The sequence below is a fragment of the Vitis riparia genome, chromosome 17 (genome assembly GCF_004353265.1).
Source record: "Vitis riparia cultivar Riparia Gloire de Montpellier isolate 1030 chromosome 17, EGFV_Vit.rip_1.0, whole genome shotgun sequence".
In the NCBI taxonomy this organism is placed as follows: domain Eukaryota; kingdom Viridiplantae; phylum Streptophyta; class Magnoliopsida; order Vitales; family Vitaceae; genus Vitis; species Vitis riparia.
In genome coordinates, this window is record NC_048447.1 from 19,907,739 (window position 1) to 19,928,776 (window position 21,038).

At 35.3% G+C, this 21,038-nt stretch overlaps 4 protein-coding genes and 1 long non-coding RNA gene across 6 annotated transcripts; 4 read left to right on the top strand and 1 right to left on the bottom strand.

The window, feature by feature from the left end:
- Positions 1–475: 475 nt before the first annotated feature.
- On the top strand, positions 476–9,259 carry LOC117904595 (CBS domain-containing protein CBSCBSPB5). 2 transcript variants are annotated; one of them, XM_034817280.1, is made up of 15 exons: positions 476–687; positions 960–1,124; positions 2,436–2,604; positions 2,723–2,855; positions 2,948–3,118; positions 3,371–3,449; positions 3,644–3,757; positions 3,915–3,981; positions 4,163–4,268; positions 4,358–4,425; positions 7,551–7,657; positions 7,742–7,875; positions 8,244–8,329; positions 8,423–8,512; positions 8,748–9,259. In XM_034817280.1, the coding sequence occupies exons 2-15, from the start codon at positions 994–996 to the stop codon at positions 8,925–8,927; spliced, it is 1,635 nt and encodes a 544-aa protein (XP_034673171.1). In that variant the 5' UTR covers positions 476–687; positions 960–993; the 3' UTR covers positions 8,928–9,259. The 2 variants fall into 2 exon arrangements, with proteins under 2 accessions (XP_034673171.1, XP_034673172.1); XM_034817281.1 differs by having other exon boundaries at positions 4,358–4,416.
- On the top strand, positions 1,450–2,137 carry LOC117904596. Its single transcript, XR_004649604.1, has 2 exons — positions 1,450–1,533; positions 1,633–2,137. It is a non-coding gene; the product is annotated as an uncharacterized LOC117904596 (long non-coding RNA).
- A 3,243-nt stretch (positions 9,260–12,502) lies between the features above and the next one.
- On the top strand, positions 12,503–14,595 carry LOC117904804 (non-specific phospholipase C6). The gene is made up of 3 exons (XM_034817569.1): positions 12,503–13,823; positions 13,924–14,100; positions 14,199–14,595. The coding sequence occupies exons 1-3, from the start codon at positions 12,725–12,727 to the stop codon at positions 14,495–14,497; spliced, it is 1,575 nt and encodes a 524-aa protein (XP_034673460.1). The 5' UTR covers positions 12,503–12,724; the 3' UTR covers positions 14,498–14,595.
- Positions 14,596–15,850: 1,255 nt separating this feature from the next.
- LOC117904805 (mediator of RNA polymerase II transcription subunit 30) lies at positions 15,851–18,239 on the bottom strand. Its single transcript, XM_034817570.1, has 3 exons — positions 17,847–18,239; positions 16,623–16,724; positions 15,851–16,270 (listed from the first exon to the last, which is right to left on the bottom strand). The coding sequence occupies exons 1-3, from the start codon at positions 18,168–18,170 to the stop codon at positions 16,172–16,174; spliced, it is 525 nt and encodes a 174-aa protein (XP_034673461.1). The 5' UTR covers positions 18,171–18,239; the 3' UTR covers positions 15,851–16,171.
- A 1,475-nt stretch (positions 18,240–19,714) lies between these two features.
- On the top strand, positions 19,715–21,038 carry LOC117904855 (thylakoid lumenal 17.9 kDa protein, chloroplastic). Its single transcript, XM_034817644.1, has 4 exons — positions 19,715–20,022; positions 20,150–20,264; positions 20,365–20,434; positions 20,679–21,038. The coding sequence occupies exons 1-4, from the start codon at positions 19,748–19,750 to the stop codon at positions 20,897–20,899; spliced, it is 681 nt and encodes a 226-aa protein (XP_034673535.1). The 5' UTR covers positions 19,715–19,747; the 3' UTR covers positions 20,900–21,038.

Here is a 21,038-nt window from a genome sequence, read left to right on the forward strand (position 1 = left end):
AATGTCGATGATATATATATATATATATATATATATATATATATATATATATATATATATATATTTAGAAAGTGTTATTTAACTAAAATGCTAAGGTTTGTTTTAAAAATTGTTCTTAAAATAATTTTTTTTTTAAAGAAAAAATTCTGCCCACTTGACACCTACATGGACGGCAAAGGTTCTTCCACTTGTTCAACTCTACCCGTGGACAACCTCCTTCTCCCCATGTAGAAGACTTCTTCTTGCATCCAAACTTGTACACTTGAGACAAACCCTCTCAAAAGGTACATCATTTAGAAGCACGAGAAGCAGAGGCCAGGGGGTAATTTTCTTGTTTTTGTAAGGGTAGAAACGTAAATGAAGATAGAAATTATGGAGGCCTCACGATAACCTCTGTGAATTGGAGGAATTTTCTGTTAGAAGAGGTGACGTGTTGGGATTCTATTGGTCTTCACCTCATCGAATTCAATTTCAATCTCCCATTTCTTAGGGTTTCTCATCTCTGCTTTCCCCTCAACGTTTCGCCGGTCGGTGCGTTTCCCGGAAAAGCTCTTGAGATTTTCCGACCAAAGCCCGACCGCGATCGTTCCATTTTCCTATCTTCTAAACACCCCCGTAATCCTTCCCGCCTTCAAGTCATCAATCCCCAGGCGCGGAGAATCTCCTCGCCTTTCAAATTCCTTGTCGGTGCGTTTCTTTCTGGGTTGTTTGGTTGCTGAGAAAACCTAGGGAATGAAAATTTGAATTGTTGTTCGTTTTGGCTTTGGTTGCCTGAAAAACGGCAAAATTAGCTTAGCTCAGTTGACCTTTTGATTTCGTGATAAACAGAAATGGAACATATGGGGCCTGAGTTGTTTACCTATTGTTTTCCAGAGTTATTGTAGAAAACAGACGGGAGCTGTGGTAGAAATTTTGGAATTCTTTTTCGTTGTCTGAGAATGATTTTGTTTTGTTTTCAGAGATTTGAAGGATTGGTCTTGTTCATCGGCGGAAATGGCTAGTCACGGCGGCTCATCCAGGAAAAGTTTGACTTTGTCCATGCCATCGCAGGGAAAGAAAAAAGCTTCTGAGAATGGAGCTGGCCCCGATAGCGCTCGAAAATCTCTTGCCTCTGCTCGTTCCATGTAAGTTAGGTTTTGATTTATATTCTATGCCTTGGACTTTTATTGACTGAATCGTATAAATTTTATTGTGATGTTGAGAAAACCTTGTAGCTATCCCGTTCGTGCATATGGTGGTTGGCTTAGACAATTTTCGATATTTGGTGTTTGATTGTTCTTGTTTTCAGTTAAGGCCAGAGGTTTGTGAGCTTGTTACTGGTTCAATTCTTGCATCTTGTTGGAGATTGTACAGAATTATCCATCATTCTGTTATAGGGAAAATAAATTCAGTGTTTTTTTTTCTATTTTCTATTTTTTATTTTATTTTGTTTTTAACATAAGTTAAAAAATGCTCTGTTTGGTTGTCCAGAAGGAATGGGAGGAAAAAAAAAGGATTTTTGGAATAGTTTCTGCAACCACAACCTGTTTTAAGGTCTTTATGTCACACATTCTTTGATTTCAAGCAATCAAATGGAGTATTAGTTTAAAGGAGGAGGAAAAGATTTACAGATAGGGCTGATTGGATTTTCAGGTGGGTCATCATATCACACTTTTGGGGCTGATGGGAAAGGAATCATTCTCATGAAGTTTGCCTATTGTTGAATCCAGATGGATTGGTGAAGCCAAAGTTGATGGCTTTGAGGCACTTAAGAATATTTTATCTTATAAGTTTATCTATGTATGAATTCACATGACTGTTAGAGTACTTAGGATTGGCATTCATAGCGTCCTTTCATTGGAAAACATACCATGTAGACCCTTTCTTACTAGGAAGGACACTGAGTCCTGCCATAATTGGGACATGGAGTGTACTTGAGAACTGAGATTCGCAACTGCTGTTGGCTTCTCCCTTATAGATGGTTAGTTATGTGCATGGAGGTTATCTTAGCATAATAGTGAATTAGGAAGTTATATTAGCGTGGCACTACATCTTCCTCCATGCCCAGGATGTTCTGACCATTTTCTAAGTCGGAATTCACAAATAGTGTGTGCCATTGACTGTTATTTTTTAATTTATTTATCTATATCTTTGTGCTTATGCGTCCTCTTTACCTTTTTCGATTTTGTATGGACTGTCTTATCCATAGATTTGTTTTTCTTGTTTTTTATTTATTTGAAAACCTAACCTTTTTATATGCTTTGGACTTTGGATAGTAGCAACTTGATTTGACAAACCGTAATTAAAGACACAAACACAAGATGTTAATGTGTGTTACAGTCTCCACCATAAACCAAAAAGAGAAAAGAAAAAAAAAAGGTTAAAATTAAGATAAAATGTTCATATATTTAAATCTTAGTAACAAAATTTTCCAATATCACTTTTATTTGAAATAGGGGACTGACTGGAGAGCGTACAGTGAAGAGATTGCGACTGTCAAGGGCCCTGACAGTTCCTGACACCACAAGTATTTATGAAGCTTGCCGCCGCATGGCTGCTCGTAGAGTTGATGCCTTATTGTTAACTGATTCAAATGCGTTACTTTGTGGAATCCTTACAGACAAGGTTTGACTTGAATTACTAGTGAGATATACTGCCAAGCCAAAAAAACTTGCATGCTACATTTACCTGGATTTTTATGGCTTTACTTGTTTCACAAAACCATTCCCTTTTGTGGCTGAAGGACATAGCAACAAGAGTCATTGCTCGTGAACTTAATCTTGAGGAAACACCAGTCTCCAAAGTTATGACAAGGAACCCAATTTTTGTTCTTTCTGATACTCTTGCTGTGGAAGCCCTGCAAAAGATGGTGCAAGGTTGCTGATAATCTGAAAACCATGTTTACTTTTTCCATCCAACATGCTATTCTACAACTTGCCAACTGAACACTGTGCTGGTTTTTTTGCAGGAAAGTTCAGACATTTGCCTGTTGTAGAGAATGGGGAGGTCATTGCTTTACTAGACATAGCAAAGTGTTTATATGATGCTATTGCTCGAATGGAGAGGGCAGCTGAAAAGGGAAAAGCCATTGCTGCTGCTGTTGAAGGAGTTGAAAAAAATTGGGGGACATCTCTCTCTGGTTGGTGGAGAACGATACTTTAAAAAACTCTATTCAATCTGTCATCATTTTCTTTTTCGATTTGCATTCTATAAGAATTCATTCTTACTTTAAATTGTTAAATAATGTTAATTTATTTGACATTCAAAGATCTTTTCTTGGAAATCCTTGAGTTATGTATTGGCTCCTGACCACAAAACTGAAAATTTTAGCTGGCCTTTTTTTGGAGAGAGAGGAGTTTCACTTCCTGCTGCAATTGTTGGTTTTGTACAGGTCCTAGCACATTCATAGAGACACTTCGAGAGAGGATGTTTAGGCCTGCTTTGTCCACGATCATCCCCGAGAATTCAAAGTAGGTAATATCTTTATTTATATTTATTCATTTGGTTTTTCATTTGGCCATTTATAGCTTTTACCATGAAACTATGCTACAGAATATATTTATTTATATTTATTCATTTGGTTTTTCAAATGGCCCTTTGTATAGCTTTCACTATAAAACTATAGTACAATTACTTTCATTTAACATATCATGGAATCTTTCAGGGTTGTAACAGTCTCACCAACCGACACAGTTCTAACAGCAGCAAAGAAGATGCTTGAACTTAAATTAAGCTGTGCAGTCGTAGCAGTTGAAAACAGACCAAAGGGGATTCTAACGTGAGTCTCTCTTCGATAAAATTGCACATTGGAGTCCTCCTTTTACTTTCAGATGGAGATAGTTCTCCTTTTACTTTGAAATGAAGATTTGTGTTGAAGTTCTATAGCTTATATTTCACTTAGATTATGAATCCTCTCCATTTAACACTTCTGTCAGTTCAAAGGATATCCTGATGCGGGTCATAGCACAAAATCTTCATCCAGAATCCACTCCAGTGGAGAAGGTATTTGTCTCCAGCCTTTCTGTCAAAATAAAATCCAATTTGTTGTGTCCTTAAACTTTGCTAGAAATGATTATAAATGTGTCGCCTATTGTCTGTGAATTCTTCATGATAAACTCTCTTATGAACAAAAAGGATAATGGCATTTAACTCTGAATATAACTTTTTTTTATTTCATGTTCAGGTCATGACTCCAAATCCAGAATGTGCAACAATTGATACACCCATTGTTGATGCCCTACATACCATGCATGATGGGAAATTTTTACACCTTCCTGTCATTGATAGAGGTAACATGCTTTATATTAAGAGCTAAACTTATACCTATATTTTTTGATTTCTCATCTTGGTTTATTTATGTTTGGATGGCTGGATGCAGATGGTGGTGTAGTTGCTGTTGCTGATGTAATCCATATCACTCATGCAGCTGTGGCTACAGTAAGTCAAGTCCGTACTTTTCTCTCACTATTTTTAATATGGCTAATCAGTTACAGTCAAAAGTAATCCTGCATGATTTCTGTGGCATTGTAAGCCTAAATTTTTTAGACAGCATGAAGGAACTATGTTTAAACTTTTCTTGTGCCACTTCTCTAACCTGTTATTGATGATGGAGCGATTACACTCAACAAGTTTAGAGAAAACTTAGTTTTTTTAAGCTTCTTCAATCCAAATAGAAGTGCTCTTTTATTGCCTTTATTAGTTTCTCATACACCAAGAACTTTATGAAAAGTGGACGTAATTCTTAATCCATGATCTTATATGGAACTAAACAGAACTAGAGTGATGCACTGTCAGGCGCATGATGTATACTTCCTGTATGCTTTGGGTTGTCCTTTGGGCACCCTTTTCCCTTCATATATATACTATTGTGTTTTTACCTATTAAAAAAAAGAAAAAAAGGAACTAGAATGATGCACCCAAATTGGATTGACCTTGGTTCCCAAAAACTTCTGTTGAAATTAAACTTGAGAAGTCCTTGGGAGATAGCTCTTATGAAATAAACAAATAATCACAATACCAAGTGGTGGCCAGAAATGCATCCCAATATCTTACAAGTTATGGTGGCATCCTGTCACTTGGAACCAAGAAGATACATTTAAACAAACTTTTCGTGAACAGATTTAACACTCAAAGGGATAATTGAATAGTTATCTGAGATGCTTTTATTCCTCAATTTCTATGTCAACCAATTGAAAGCAAAGTTCTATTGCACAACCATTTATCTCATGAGCCGTTGAAACTGGAGAAGCAAGATCTCAAGATGTGTTTCTACTCGTGAAAGGCCCAAAGGCCCCTGAGGTGTATTGCTACAGATGACTCTGTTCTCTGCTGTTCTTCAAGATTTGATTCAGGGATTGTTTAGAGGTCAAATTGTGCCTTAGCAAGTGTTGCTCCTCTCAGCAGCGGGCAGCAAAGGAGCTATCTTGCTTCCAATGCTTCATAGACAGAATGCAGGTAAGTTGGACCAGTACTAAGCAGCAGTCTGGAAGATGTGTAATTGCAGATGTAATATTTATCCATCATTTTGCAAATTACAGAATGCTGAGGAGATTGGATTTCTGGTTGTTTTTTGAAGCATGCTACTAGAGTTCTTTTCTTGAGCTGCTGTTCTGCTAAGCCTTTGACTTGGAAATTAAAGCATTTCAGCAAAGAAGTGATGAGCAGAAGGATGTAGAAACCATATCTAGAAGTGTAAAAATATATAAGCAAGAAACCATATCTAGAAAATAAGGTCTAGAAGATAACAAACCATTAGAAAAGACACAGGTCTGATTACCTATCAAAAGAAAAAAAAAAAAGAAAAGAAAAAGACACAGGTCTGAAACTGGAAGCTTAAGTTGAAAGAGTCTTTATTGAGTTCTGGGAGAAAAAACATAATTCTGAAATTTATATATATACACTGATAAGTAAATTCCCAAATGGATTCCAAGCTGGATTTTTTAAGAAGAAACTTGAGAATAGCAAACAAAACATAGATGGTTCTTGAGAAACTACAGAAATTGGGATCAATTGAACTCAAGGAGGCTTCCCTGGAAGTTATTTTGAACTGTTTCTTAGATGGGGGCATCTTAAACAGCAGACAGAACTTGAGTGATGACTTGATGCTGAGTTTCACTCTATAATCAACCACAACTATTTGGATGAGCCTTGCACTTTCTAAGAGTAAGAGTAGGCCAAAACTTTTACTTTCATGGACACTCAAAAACTATTTGTTAGCCAAAGCAATGCTCTTTTGAAAACCATATGACCTGCTTATGGACTGCCTGAAAGTTTGAGACTGGAGACAATTTATCAATTCATCAGCTGGCCATCTTTTGTTGTCTCCCAGTGAAATACGGTCCTGGATAGTTTTGGAACATCCACTAATCTTGTATACTGCTTCCCCTTTTTCCTTGGTTTTAACATATGATAAGTTCTTATTCACCTTCTCTTAGGTCATGTTTAATTGATAGGATATGCATATCTTAGGATATCATATACCATTAAATAGAATTCACATATCCTAGAATATCATTTCCAATTGGATATGATATCCTTGGAAATTATATCCAATGAACATGATATCCTAAGGTAGCAAATCTAATAGGATATGTTATGTTATGTTTATATTTAGTTTGTAAAATGAATAAATAAAATAAAATGAAATATATATTATTTTTCAATGTTTAAAATAAAATTTATATTACATTCCAATATTTTTTGTTTAAAACAAATATGAAATTTCTTTTACATTTAATAATATTCATGATTAAAATATTTAAACTTTATAATATTATGTTCAATATATAAAACTAATATATATAATATTATTTTATAATGTGTTTTATAAATTTTTTTAGTTCTTTTTTTAACATGAATTTTATTTTATAATAAAAAAAATTTTATTTTGCAAAATAAGTAGCATAAAAAAATAAAAATAAAAAATTGATCAAAAATAAATATATGATACATGAGATATATATTATATCCTATATCTTAATTTAGGATTAACATAACCTATGTAAAAGGGGATATAAAAAAAAGGTGGATGATATATCCCATTACTTATCTTATCCCATGTTTGGTTGAACTTAGAATAGGATAAGTGATGAGATAACTTATTCTATTCCATCACCAACCAAACTTGGGATAGGATTATCCCATTTCTTTCCATTTCCTGTGGTTTTTCCTTTAGTTTTCTGTTACTTGTCAGTCTTGTACTGTTGCATATTCTATAAGTTTATATGAAAAACTTAGCCTCTGCTAAAAATAAAGAAGGGATGTTCTTATGATTCTATGACAAACTCTAAGTAAAGCAGTATTCCAACTACTTGAGGTTGACATCTTCAAGAAATTTGTCAGTATATATATATATATATATATACATATATTTGTTGAAATTCAATTATTCATACTGGGTAGTAAATCAAGCATATATACCAATGACCTACCTAGAATCTTTATCAGAAGATTCTGATGTGAAATTTCCTTTCTCAAGAAACATGTGCTACCATTTATTTATTTATTTATTTTTTCAGAATTTTATGTAATATTTTTACTGTGGAGAATACTCATTTTTCTGTCTTAACCAGGTGGGAGGCAATGCTGGAGTTAATAATGAGGCTGCAAGCAGTCTGATGCAGAAGTTCTGGGACTCAGCCATGGCATTAGGAACTGATGATGATGAAGAAACACGGAGGTTATTGACTTTGATGTTATTATGCTGATATGTTTGTGATCTGATACTGATTTTATTTCTTACACTTCATTGGTAACATCTCAGTGAGGGTTCCTTGAAATTGGCTTCTGAAGGAACTGAAATAGGGAGAACTCTTCCTTATACTTCATCAGCCATGCATAACACCTTTGCTTTCAAAATTGAAGATAAAAGAGGACGGATGCATAGGTTTACCTGTGGTATGCTACTTTTCCTGCTCATATTTTTGAGGGACCAATTATGTGGATGTTATGTCATCTTCTGATCTTCTGTAGTGCTAGCTGCGCATTATGCAGCTTGTAGACTGGACCATCATGTCACCACCGTTACATGTGGCTGACTCATGCCAAAAACTGACCCTTTAGATGATGATCCATGTTTTGAACTCACAGTCCTCAGCTGTTTATTAGATTTTAGTTTTTAGTGTAAAAACTAAATATGGTATCACATTGGGTCAGGCTTTGGTATGGATTCAGGATAAGCTAAATAATGCCAGGTTCACTTCTGGCATATAAATTTTATTATTGTTGATTTTTACGGGATTTTTGGTTCCTGCTTTTGAGCTCAGATACCCGGAGTTTGACAGACGTCATAACTTCAATCCTTCAGAGAGTGGGTGATGACATCGATCGCAACAACCTGCCGCAAATTCTGGTATGTGTTAAAATCCTTTTTTTTGTCAGTTTGGTTTTTTAGTTTCTCCTTATGCCTACAAACATTGATTCTATCAATGGCTACATTCTATAGTATGAAGATGAAGACCATGACAAAGTAGTACTCGCATCAGATAATGATCTTGTGGCAGCCATGGAGCATGCTAGGTTAGCAGGTTGGAAGGTATGGTCGACTCATCACCCAACCCTTAATTCCTTATGTTACCTGTTCTAGTAAAATTGGACAGTTTACCCCAGAAGAAATTCACACTATCGGGCCTATCCCATGACAAGGGTACCCTAAAACATAAGCTAACTAACCCACCTGCTGTAACAGACATTGTATTTCTAGATTAGGTTCAAGTATGCTATTACTGTAGCTCAACAAAGTCTGATATCTGGTTAATGGCCTTCAACAGGGTTTAAGACTACATTTAGATTACTCGGGGACCCGCCCTCTTAGAAGGGACTCTGGAACTGGAGGTTTGGAGTATGCTCAGCGAGAAGCATGGGCTTCTGCATACAGTGCCGTTGCAGCAGGCGCCGCATTTGTAGCTGGGATGGGCTTATTAGCCTACCTGAAGAGATCCAGTAACTGATTATTGTTAAATATTTTATCAGTTTTATACAATGATTTTGCCGAAAAAGAAGCAGATGAGTGGGCCATATCGGAATTGGGGTTCTTGGGGTCAAGCACGGGCTCGATATCTGTTTTTCTGTAGGGGGGATAGTCAGAGAGAAAAAGGTCATAATTTTTTTATCTGGTGCTGGGCCTGCTACTGTTGCATTGTTTTTGAATATGTGACTGTTGCCTGTTGCTTCTTGCGGTGTATTCTTTTCACAGAAGGTTTTGCAGATAGCAGAACTACTGGGAGTTCTTTGTTGTCTATAATAAAAAACCTGGGCTTCTCAACACCCACCCAAATTCCTAGATTTGCCAATTCATTTACAATGCTCTTTAACATCACTGGATATACCGACAAAAAGGAATGTGTGTTTTTGATCGAGCCTTTTGGGTTAGTTTCTTTAGGTTTTGTCAAAAGCTAGTGCCTTTTACGGTAGAGGCCAAAGCCACAAGGGTTGATGTGACTTGTATGATTGGTTTTTTTATGTTTGAAGGGTTATTACTGTGTGATGTTTGGGAATTGTACTTTAAAATTGTTTTTATTAAAATTATTTAAAAAAATTTAGTGAGATAAAAATATGTTTTTGCATTGGTTTGTGAAAAACGTGGGGTTTAGGTTTTCATACACATTCAAAAGGCTCCACCAAAAGCTATTATGGACAGGACGACTTGCTTGGTTTTGTCTGAATTAAGTGTTTTTCTAAAACATGTTTCTAAAAAGAGAACAAAATAGTATTTGAAAATTTTGAGAAAAAAATGTGAGACAAAATAGAGAGAAGAAAGTAAGAAAAGAAAAGAGTAAAATAAAATAAAATCTAAATCAAAACGTCAAAGAAAATGCATCATTTCAATCAGACACAATAGCAAATTGCTTCAGTCTTTGCCAAGAAATTCTTATTTCCTTCATAAAGTTTTACGTATCAACAAGATGAAGTCTTTAGGTTGATGTTCTCTTCCAACTCAGCAAAATTGTCATCCTCAGCCATCTAGTTTAGATTAGGCTCTCACCATTAAAAGATATTGCAACTTTTTGTTGCACGAGTGAAAGAAAAGTTTGTTTGGATTTTTCTAGGTTTGGATCATCTTATTAACAACTTAATACATGCATACTTTGAAGTTTGAACTTAATTTGACTAAATCAAGAAAATCAATCCTTCCTCATATTCTACCTATTAACACCATCTTCACTACATCATCTTTCAATGCGATAGTCGCTACGATATTGATGAGTACTGCAAAAAATGAATCAATTTAGGGTTTTAAAATGAAAATGGAGATGACATTACATGCAGTATATGGAAATGAGTGAGTATTAGGAATGGATTAATCCTTATTAGATGAGAGGAATGACATTTTTAGCTTTTCAAAAGATGATTTCGACCTATATGTCCATTTAGATGGTAAGAGTGTTGCACTACTACATATCCTTTCTAATATTCACACTGCTTTTTGTAAATATTTATAAAATATTACTAAAAAAAAATATGGGATTGGTTGATGTAAAGCTGATTGCATCAACCCCACCTCTATCATATCCCAAATGGGGAGATGGAAAAGAATGGGTCAACTATAGAATGTGAATTAGATCTAATATCATATAATTTCATTTCATTTCATTTCAATGATCCCCAACTAAATGATACACACAAATCCATTCATTTACAGCTGGTGTCTGGGCCTCCCGGCCCATATCGCCAGGCCTCATCCCATGTCGGTGTGTGGGGCCCCCGGCCCACCTGCCCCAACCCAACCTAACACAGTGACTGTCAATTCTTCTTTCTTTTATTTATTTACTTTTTTTTCTTTCTTTCTTCTTTTTTTTTTTTTTTTTGACTTCTTGCCCACCACTTCCACTTCCACTTCCTCTTTTCCCTCACCCATGTTGTGCAGATAAAGAATTGAAAAGAAAAAGGTGTGGGGGGGACATGCCTATAAATGTGTTCCATTTAGAGGTGGTCGGTTATTACTTTGAAATAAAATAATTTCCATATTTTAAAAAATATTTTATTAAAATTTTATTTTATTTTTTCATCTATTTATTTCGATATTCTATCTTCCTTCTCCATTTCCTTGCCTTCCTTTCTCTTTCTTTCTACCAATTTGTTACATTCTATATTCTCCCTACCTTCTGAAAAAAAAAAAAATTATTATCTTCTATTATATTCATGTATTTATCTTTGAATTTAAAGATTGATAAAGAAGGTGAAGATTGAAGAAGATATTGTGATTATTTTATATTTTTTTTAAATAATTAGTTTATGAGTAAGAGTTTGCTTGACAGTTTTGGTAAATTTTAAAAATACTATTAAAATTTTGAAAAATCATTTATAATGTTTTTTTTTTTTAAATGTTTGACAATGATTCTTCTAAATATATATATATATATATATATATATATATATATATATATATAACACTTTTATTAAAAGCATTTTGAATAGGGATACTACTAAACACCACTCAAAATATAAATAAAATTCTTCAATTACGAATCTAATTTTGATACCATCTTAAAAGCAAAAATAAAAGTTAGTAACCCCACCGAAAAGCTATATCTAAATACTCTTAAATATTATGTTTCCCCTTCAAATCCTCCTCTCTCTCTCTCTTTAATAAGGGTAAAAAAGTCCACTCTTAAAAGGCTTTAAACCCAATATTTAAGTATTTTTTTTTCAAAAGAAAGGAAAAATGATACCAATTTTCAAAAGAAAAATCCCTTGCCTCACATGCATGCCATTTTACTATTAGGTATATTAATATAAAAACATTTTCACTTTTTAGAAGCATTTTTTCTACTAAAGTTAGTAGATGATTCCATTCTTTTCAAAAAGCTGCATACATGTAATGGTGGTGATTTTGTCTATATTTGTGGCTGTGATGTGTGGTGGCCACGGCCACTAGCCACCAAGAGGAAGACCTGGCTCCAATCCAGTGGATGTATACACCACCACCACCCCTTCATATGGCATGTGATTTTGCATTCTATGTTTTGTCTTTTCATGGAATTTCCCAAGAATGGTTTTCTAGAAAACACCATTATCTTAAATGAAACATAGTCAAACATTTAATACATTTGTTTTTTAATCAAATATTTAATTGGGTTCCAAATGGGGCCATGGATGGAACACCATTAATGTTCAGAAAGGCCAGCAAAGACTGATTTTCTTGAGAGAAAGTTTTACTTATTGAACACTGTGCCAAGTATTATCTCCCTCAATTTTAATATCAGATCCATTTTTTGTGACAAAAACCCACTAGTCATTTGGACATCAAATCCTCAAATTCTTTGTGTTTTGACTCTGTGGTTAATATGGAAAGAGATACTTCCTAGTGGGGGTTGGATTCTTGTGACTCTTGTGAATGTGGGTGGATAGTTTATAGAGGTTGCAATGAAAGATTACATCATTTTTATATAGAAAAGTGAATTTAAGGAAAAAAAATGTAATAATAATAATAATAATAATAAAAAGAGGAAATCCCCACAAATAAAATAAAATAAAATAAAAAGCAGCATTGAAAGGGAGTGTGAATGCTAAATTGAAGAAGGAATTGGGTTTCCTTTTCATATCTCAAATCAGTTTGCAAGGTGAGATCATCATAAGCCGGCACTTCTCTTTCTTTGTGGTTTTTCCAATAAAGTGCAACAGTCATAAATGGTGGAGATTGCGCTCTTAATTATGGGTGAGGACATCTAATAAGAGACAGAGGATACATAAAGCTATACACTATCAACCCATTTGGCAAAGAGAAGGATTCAGTTGAGAATCAAGGATGGGGAAGGGGTTCAGTACCAGAGGGCCTCCCTTTTCCTTCATTTTCTTTCTGTTTCTCACACTTTCAAGTGTTTTCCAAGATGCCCATTTGGGTGCGGTTGCAGCACAGGACCAACGCATCAAGACCATTGTGGTCTTGGTTATGGAGAACAGGTCCTTCGATCACATGCTTGGATGGATGAAGAGATCCAACTCAGCAATCAATGGAGTCACAGGCAAAGAATGCAACCCAGTTTCTACCAAGAATCCATCCGAAGAAGCAATCTGCTTCAAAGATGATGCAGAATATGTGGATCCAGATCCAGGTCACTCCTTTGTAGCAGTGAAACAGCAGGTGTTTGGCTCTGGCACCACTCCTTCAATGATTGGCTTTGTCGAACAAGCCCTCACCATGTCCAAAGAACTCTCTGAGACAGTCATGAAAGGCTTCAAGCCAGAATCAGTCCCAGTTTACGCCAAGCTGGTGGAGGAATTTGCAGTTTTTGACAGATGGTTCTCTGCACTTCCTGGCCCAACACAACCCAACAGACTCTTTGTCTACTCTGGAACTTCCCATGGTGCTGTAAGCCATGTGAAGGAGAACTTGATAAAAGGTTTCCCACAAAAAACCATATTTGATTCACTCCATGCGAATGGTAAGGACTTTGGCATATACTTTCAAGAAGCCCCCACAATATTTTTTTATAGGAATATGAGGCAGCTCAAGTATTCCTCCAAGTTCCGCCTCTATGATTTGCACTTCAAGAAGGATGCTGAAAAGGGCAAGTTGCCCAGCCTAACAGTGATTGAGCCCAGGTACTTTGATATCAAGATATTGCCTGCAAACGATGATCACCCCTCTCATGATGTTGCCAATGGGCAGAAGCTTGTGAAGCAGGTGTACGAGACCTTGAGGGCCAGTCCTCAGTGGAATGAGACCCTTTTTATCATTACTTATGATGAGCATGGTGGATTCTATGATCATGTTGAAACCCCTGTAGACAATGTCCCTAGTCCTGATGGCAACACTGGCCCTGCTCCTGATTTCTTCAAGTTCGATCGCCTCGGGGTTCGGGTTCCTACAATCATGGTCTCTCCTTGGATCAAGAAAGGAACTAGTAAGTCCATTTGAGTCTGCATCTGCAAGCATTTTGATGATTTTATCGACCATTCTATTGTATTGATCTGCATTTATGTGTTTCTGGGCTGTTTCTGCAGTTGTGACTCGCCCAAATGGGCCTGCTGAGAACTCCGAATTCGAGCACTCTTCCATCCCTGCCACCATCAAGAAAATGTACAACCTGCCATCGAACTTCTTGACTCACAGAGATGCTTGGGCCGGCACATTTGAGTCTGTCGTTGGGGAGTTAACTTCTCCCCGAACTGACTGCCCAGGCAACCACCCTTCCTGTCCTTCCTTCAAGTACTCTTGAATGAATTCATCAGAGAAATGTAGTTCTAGTTCTAAGCAATTGTGTATGATTTTGTTGCAGAGACCCTCCCAGAAGTGACTCCTCTGAGGAAAACAGAAGCAGATGAAGACCGGCAACTGTCTGAGTTTCAAAATGAAATAGTCCAATTAGCAGCCGTTCTTAAGGGCGATCACCACTTGACCAGCTTCCCAGATGAGCTGTTCAAGAACATGACGGTGAAGGAAGGCCGTGATTATGTGATAGGAGCCGTTGCAAGGTTCAAAACAGCGAGCAGACAAGCCTTCATAATGGGGGCGGACGAGTCGGCCATTGTAGACATGAGGTCCTCCCTCACAACTCAACCTTCAGTCCACTATTAGTATGCCACTGTATAGACTCGTTCTTATTGAATCCAACACAGTTGTAATAAAACAAGCTTTAGTGTAAAATGCATTGAAGTATTTATGTCCCATTCTCATATGCCCGAAAAGGATTAACCCGAGAATTTAATTATCGACTCTAATCAACCTTTTGATCTCCCAAATGCCATTTTCCAACAAAGCAGGTGGTAGCTAGCATGTATAATCACATGAAAAATTCTGAATGCTTTGAACTAAATACATGGGTTGTCTCCTTTGAATTCTACAATCAAAATATTCAAATCTGCAAGGCATAATTTCAACTAGGCATCCAACCATATATGGGATTTCATGAGATCAAAAGACAGGAAAGTCAGCAGCTAGTGAGACAAATATTCACAATCCTTGTTCGATAAAATCCAAAACAAATGATGTAAACTTGCTCTGATAGGAAACATGCAGCCAAAATCTGTGTTCCAAGGGTAAAATTAAATAAAGCAAGACAACAAGGAGAGAGAACATTTTCCAACCCTGTAGAGTCTCACAAATTCTGGAAAGCTGTTAAAGTTAGTATTCGGAGGACATCTTTCAGAAAGCAGAAAAAGGAGCAAGAATCCACATGGGTTTCACATACTTTGTAAAGAATAAATTCTGTAATCGTCCCTAACAGTGAAAAGGAGTTCCTGCCAAGAATCATTTCAATAATTATCATTTCGGGTCAGAAGAGTCGCTTATTGGCGAATGGGCTGGCTGTCTATAGTCCTGTTTATCTCATATTCTGCACATTTTTTAGATATCCGACAATATAGATACTTCCCTTGTCCAAGGTTTCATTCTTTCCTCCAAACAAAAGAAGTGTAGGTGACAAGATTTTACTGCATATAATTCAAAAACAGAAAATTATTCACAATACAATGAAATCATTAAAGACACAACCATTGTTACTGTGATGGGATATGGAATGGCAATGCAGATGCAAGATATACCATCAAGAATTCAAGTAGGTCTTAACCGAGCAAGAGTAATGCCTAAATGAGCTCAGGACAATTGGCTAAAAAGCAGTAACTTGTTGCACAAAATCTACTCTATACACAGTGTCATTAGGTCATAAAACTTGGACTGGGAAAACCAGAAAGATTCCCAACTTGCTGATCAAGTAAACATGCCAATGCTCATGTTTTAGCTAACATGTTCCTGAGGAACAGCTCAAGAACCTGCTCAAGCTAGCCGTGGGGATCAAATTCCTGAGATTTGGACCTCATTACATAGATTGAGGTTTCTTTTATTTTATTTTGTTTTATTTATTTATTTATTTATTTTGAGTCATTTCTCTCATCTATCAACAAAGCAAAGGAAAGAACTAGTAGAACTAAAGACCATAAGACAATGAATTAAACTTTTCATTCTGCAATTTGTCAACTACCTTGTCTACAGCATTTAACAAACTAGGAAATTTAAAGAGCCACAAAGCTCTATTTTTATATAGCATTTCACCATAAACACCAAATTTTCTGTTTGGGAAAAATCACATTCTGGAATCAGATTGAAGAAACATCTCCAATGAATGATTTTTTTGCTTTTCCTTTTTCAATGCCAACACTAATGACAAAAGAACAATAACCTCAGGTGTATTCTTGGACTCAAGAGTCTAATCTCAGGAGCTACTCAGTGAGACAAGCACATGTGTTCTGAACTTCACACGGAACACGGACTTTGCCATGTCGATATGTCTGTAATGAGATCTCGAAGCTGATCTATGAGAAGCTTGAGATACTTGTTCTTGTCTGCAAGCTCCTACATTTTAAGAATCACAAATCAGGAGAAGCTTATGCAGCATATGTAAGATAAAAAGAGGAACAGGGTTCTTTAGAATTAAGATTAATTAAGGCATGTTAAAACAAGAGGCATAATCTCCTGACAAAGGTAAAGCTTCCCATGCAAACTCGGACCCTCTACTAGGAAAACAGAGTCTGCCCTTTTCCCCCTAGTAAACCAGATTGGATTAGTTTGAAACATGCACCTTTTTTTATCCAACCTTAACCCTCAATGAGAGTATCCCTCTACAACCAATCCAAGACAAGGAAGAAAACCTAAACCTAAAGACTATGAGATTCACTGATACGAATTTACTGCATATTATGAATACCTTTCTTAAATTAGAGGCACGCTCCTCTAACTTCTCAATTTCAGCTTGATCCGCTTGAGACGCTGAACCACTTGCTGCCGAACTTGCTTCAAATGCTTTTGCCTATTTTAAGACAAATAATCACTTAGTTAACTTAGTCAAAAGACGTCATCTAAAAACATGGTCTTAAATTTTAACAACATTTGCCAAAATATCACCCTAATTTTCCAAATTCTCTTTGCAGACACAAAAATATTAGAGGAAGCCAAATATGTTACCTGGTAACAACAAAACACTCACAGTTTCGGAAACAGGAATCCAAACTTTTCCAGGTGTACGCGCACAGAAACATTTCTTATATATACCTTACCAGTACTATAAAGCTTGAATTCAAGAGCTTTCCCCAACTCAATTTTTTATATAAACCTCCATGTTTATTCTCTAAATAGCATCACCAAGACTTCGTTGAGTTAGTTTGGTGAGTACCACATTGTAAGATCCCTCAAGAAATTAATTAAGTAGGCTATCTTGCTTATCAAGCATGTAATACTATATAAGTACAGGGAATTGAACTGATGTTCTACACCTAGTTTTCGATTTATTATTCCTTTTAAAGATTTGTTGTCCTTAGCCTTGCAAGATTCTTCCCCATTCATTTCTAATAACTTCATTTACTAAAAGCAAAGTCTTACTATTACGCTTTTAGCAATACCAGTGAAGATACTATAACACATTTCTGAAATAAAACTTATCGGACCACTTCAAAGAGTAGCTTCTATGGTGGTGGTGGTGGTTTTTTTTTTTTTTCAGTAACCTAAATGAAAGTGTTTGTTGTATGAAGAAATAAGAGAGGAGCATATATGATTGGGATTGAAATCTCAAGAACAATCCAAACGTGACAATTTGTGTTCCATTTTCTCACACCAATTCTACATTACTCGTTAGATTATGGTTATTAAAATGACCTAATGATCATGCATTACAATCAAATAAAAAATTAGAGTTCCATTAGAAGGAAAATTTTAAATTTCCAGAAAAATGGACATGAAAATTCAATGCAGCGTGGAATTTGAAATGTGATTGCTTGAAGCTGTCACTCGTCGAGAATTTTCGAACTACCATACCAAAACCCAAAGTTTCACGTTGAATTTAGCTAAATTCCAAGAAAATTAAAAATAAACCTTGAATTTGCAAAGTGGGAATATGAAGGCCCAAATTTGCATAAATCTAGGGTTCCGAATCCACCTTTTGAGAACTTTGGATTGCGTTGAGAACAGCACGCAGCGAAGCCACGGAGGATTTGTAGCGAAGGCGAGCGTCGTCGAGAGCTCCACCACCGGCAATCTCCATGTGGTGCGAGAAATCAGACGAAGCGTCCCCATTTAGGGATGCGGAGGAGTGGGAACTGGCGGCCGTGGCCGGAGGCGGAGGAGTTGACCAAAGAGTAGGGTTGCAGAGCTCGTCGTTCATGGAGGACAGGATCTGGAACGCTGATTCTATGGTTTCTTCAAGATGCTTCTGGCCTTCCAATGCTAGCTCCTGCGTTGCTTTCATAACTTTATCTTCCATGGAAGCTCTGTTTGGTTCGTGAGAAAATTGCCGAGGAACCACTCTGGCGGTGAAACGCAGCGTTTTGAATCCTTCAAACCCCAACTGAGCTCGAGCGCGTAATTTTATTAGCATATTTAAGAAGGAAATCAGGAATTAGTAAAGAGTCTGGAATAATGTTTTTTTTTTTTTTTTCCCAAGAAATTAGATTTCCAAATTACAAAAAAATATTACTAACAAATATTTGCATAATATAAAAATGAAAGCAAAAAATAAATAAATGAATATTAATTATTGTATTATTTTTTAAAATACATTATTATGCTCGAAAAAATAATAATATGTTTTCAGACATTTTTTGACTAAATATAATTTATATTATAACCTATATGATTTTATTATGAAGAAAATAAATTTATTTTTAATTATTATTATTTTTAAATATTGTCGCATTTATTCTTTAATTCGAGGTGCAAATAAGCATTCTTTAGGTGATATTTGTATATGATATATATTTTTTAAATTTCCAAAGATCTATATTTTTAATAAATATTTTGTAATTTGAATAAATATTTATAATTTTATTAAAATATTTCTATCTTAAAGCATACTCTGGCACATGATTACAAAGACCTATTAGAGAAAATATTCCTCTCTAAATTTGAAAAAAAAATAGTTATATTGACTTTAACAGTACATATTTATAATTTTATATAATTTATATGACTTATTTTTAGTTTTTGAAGGAGAAATTAAAATTCATCATTATAACAAGATCCATACCTAACTGTATAAATATTGTCTGTTTTGAACTCAAAAGGATCCTTAACGGATAATATTTATATGATTGGATACAAATCGTTACAAATTGTATCAAAGTTAATCCTCAACCCCTGTGTGGAGGTTTATTTAGTCCCATAAGAAATGTTTATTTGTTTGGTTTCATAATTCATTGAAACACAACGAAGAAATTGTATTTACATAGGGGTGTTGTGATATCCCATATTGGATAGAGAATAAAGTTTCTAACATTATATAAGTATGAACTCCTTTTAACTTTATAGATGTTAAGATTTATTTGACTTCAAAACAGATAATATCTATATGATTGGATGCAAGTTTTAATAAATGGTATTAAAATCGATGTGTTTAATTATGTAAAGAGTGTTTTAAAGTCATGAGAATTTTTTTGAATTACATATTGATTGTTGGATCATTTGATACCTAGGACTCTTTTTATGAAAATTCTAAAAACATAATTTTTAAGAATAATTTTTAAAAAATTATTTTATGATGTTTTATAAGAAAAAAATCTATTTAAAAACTTCAAATGTTATTAACTTATTTTTATATTTTTAGATATATTTTAAAAATAAAATTTATATATAATATCTTATTTTTAATTGCATAATTATTTTTTAAGTGAAAAAAAAAAATTTTCAATGTTTTTATTTTGAAGAATAGGATACTATTTTTTTTTTGTCCGCCAAAAAAACTAAATGAATTATTATTATTAATTACTGCGCATTTTCCAGGGAAAACACACTAAAAAAAAATACCAAAAATGAAAATTTTGCAGGGAGGAAAGGATAGCAAGCATGTGTTTGTGTAGTCTCCTCTCTCCTTCCCCCCCACTCTCCACACACTCAACAATCAAAGCTTCGTTTCACCTTCGAATCCCAACAGAAACTTCACGGAATTCCAACACAAGACCTTTTCTTCTACCCAATCTGCTCTCCTTTGCCCTCACTGTCAGCCTAGCTTCCTCACCACTTTCTCTTGCACTCCCTTCCATCAATTCTCAGTCCTCTCTGCTCCCACCCACCACTCCATTTTCACAATCTAAGAACTTGCAGGTTGGGTTAGAAAATGGGTATGACCTAACTCTATTTTTCTTTGATGGGTTTGCATTTTTTTTTTTGCTGATAATGGTATAATTGTTTGCTGAATTTTTTATGGCTTAATTGTAAATGGTTCGGTAAAGTGTAGCATTTTTGCAGGAAAATCAGGCCCTGTCCATCAATTAATCCGGGTTGTGTTTCAACAAACCCGAAATCTTCATCATTTGCATTCCCATTGACGATTCCTGAGAAGTATTCAGACAATGCCGTTCAGGTTTTGGATACATATGCTTGTGCCATTCTGTATATTGAGTTGAATTTTTGGTTTTGGGTGAATTGAAAGATGGATTTTTTTTTTCTGACGTGTTTTGCAGAAATTGCAAGAAACAATCCTAAAAACACAGAGAAATGCAAAGATTCAGGTGGTTGAAGACACTCCAGATGGTAATTGGACTGAAAAAAGATGAAATGAAAACCAATTCAATTATGTGTTTGTAGGATGTCCTGACAGGCAGAGTCCGGTTTTTTGTTTTCTTTGAAACTAAATAGCATCATACCCTTTTTCTTTTGACTAGTCTTTTCCTTTTTCTTACCTTTCTCAGATACCAAACAGAACTTGAGCATATGCAATCTTACTGAAATTGTGCTATTGATAAGGGGTATTTGTTGGTGATTTTTTCTTTTCCAGGCCAATATCTGAGAGCTGAGGTTGATGGAGGTTTTGGCAGAGACGTAATGGAGTTTTTGGTGAAAAGAGATGTGGTTGCTTATAGAACCATGGCCACAAAAGTAACATATGTGTACCCCTTCACCACAGCTCTAGGAGATTCAAAAGGACAAGAAGAAAGGATGAAGAAGATTATTGACCAGTTGGGATGGTATGCTCCAAGTTTGGATTCTATGGATTAGATTAGTTATTTCTTGTTGCCTGTTCAAAGATATTATTACTTACCTTAAATTTCGGATATGATTATTCATTATCATGTTCTTTAATTCTTAACAATCAAGAATCTGATGGCAGAGAAAAAAGGATGGTATTGAATGTTCA

Coding starts and splice junctions, on each gene's coding strand:
- LOC117904855 (XM_034817644.1), top strand. CDS start 19,748: ATGTGTTTGTGTAGTCTCCTCTCTCCTTCCCCCCCACTCTCCACACAC. Junction 20,023..20,149: donor CAGGTTGGGTTAGAAAATGG/GTATGACCTAAC, acceptor GCATTTTTGCAG/GAAAATCAGGCCCTGTCCAT. Junction 20,265..20,364: donor ATTCAGACAATGCCGTTCAG/GTTTTGGATACA, acceptor CGTGTTTTGCAG/AAATTGCAAGAAACAATCCT.
- LOC117904595 (XM_034817280.1), top strand. CDS start 994: ATGGCTAGTCACGGCGGCTCATCCAGGAAAAGTTTGACTTTGTCCATG. Junction 4,269..4,357: donor CCTTCCTGTCATTGATAGAG/GTAACATGCTTT, acceptor GGCTGGATGCAG/ATGGTGGTGTAGTTGCTGTT. Junction 8,513..8,747: donor CTAGGTTAGCAGGTTGGAAG/GTATGGTCGACT, acceptor GGCCTTCAACAG/GGTTTAAGACTACATTTAGA.
- LOC117904804 (XM_034817569.1), top strand. CDS start 12,725: ATGGGGAAGGGGTTCAGTACCAGAGGGCCTCCCTTTTCCTTCATTTTC. Junction 13,824..13,923: donor TTGGATCAAGAAAGGAACTA/GTAAGTCCATTT, acceptor CTGTTTCTGCAG/TTGTGACTCGCCCAAATGGG. Junction 14,101..14,198: donor TCCCCGAACTGACTGCCCAG/GCAACCACCCTT, acceptor ATTTTGTTGCAG/AGACCCTCCCAGAAGTGACT.
- LOC117904805 (XM_034817570.1), bottom strand. CDS start 18,170: ATGGAAGATAAAGTTATGAAAGCAACGCAGGAGCTAGCATTGGAAGGC. Junction 16,725..17,846: donor CAATCCAAAGTTCTCAAAAG/GTGGATTCGGAA, acceptor GTCTTAAAATAG/GCAAAAGCATTTGAAGCAAG. Junction 16,271..16,622: donor GTGCCTCTAATTTAAGAAAG/GTATTCATAATA, acceptor CTTAAAATGTAG/GAGCTTGCAGACAAGAACAA.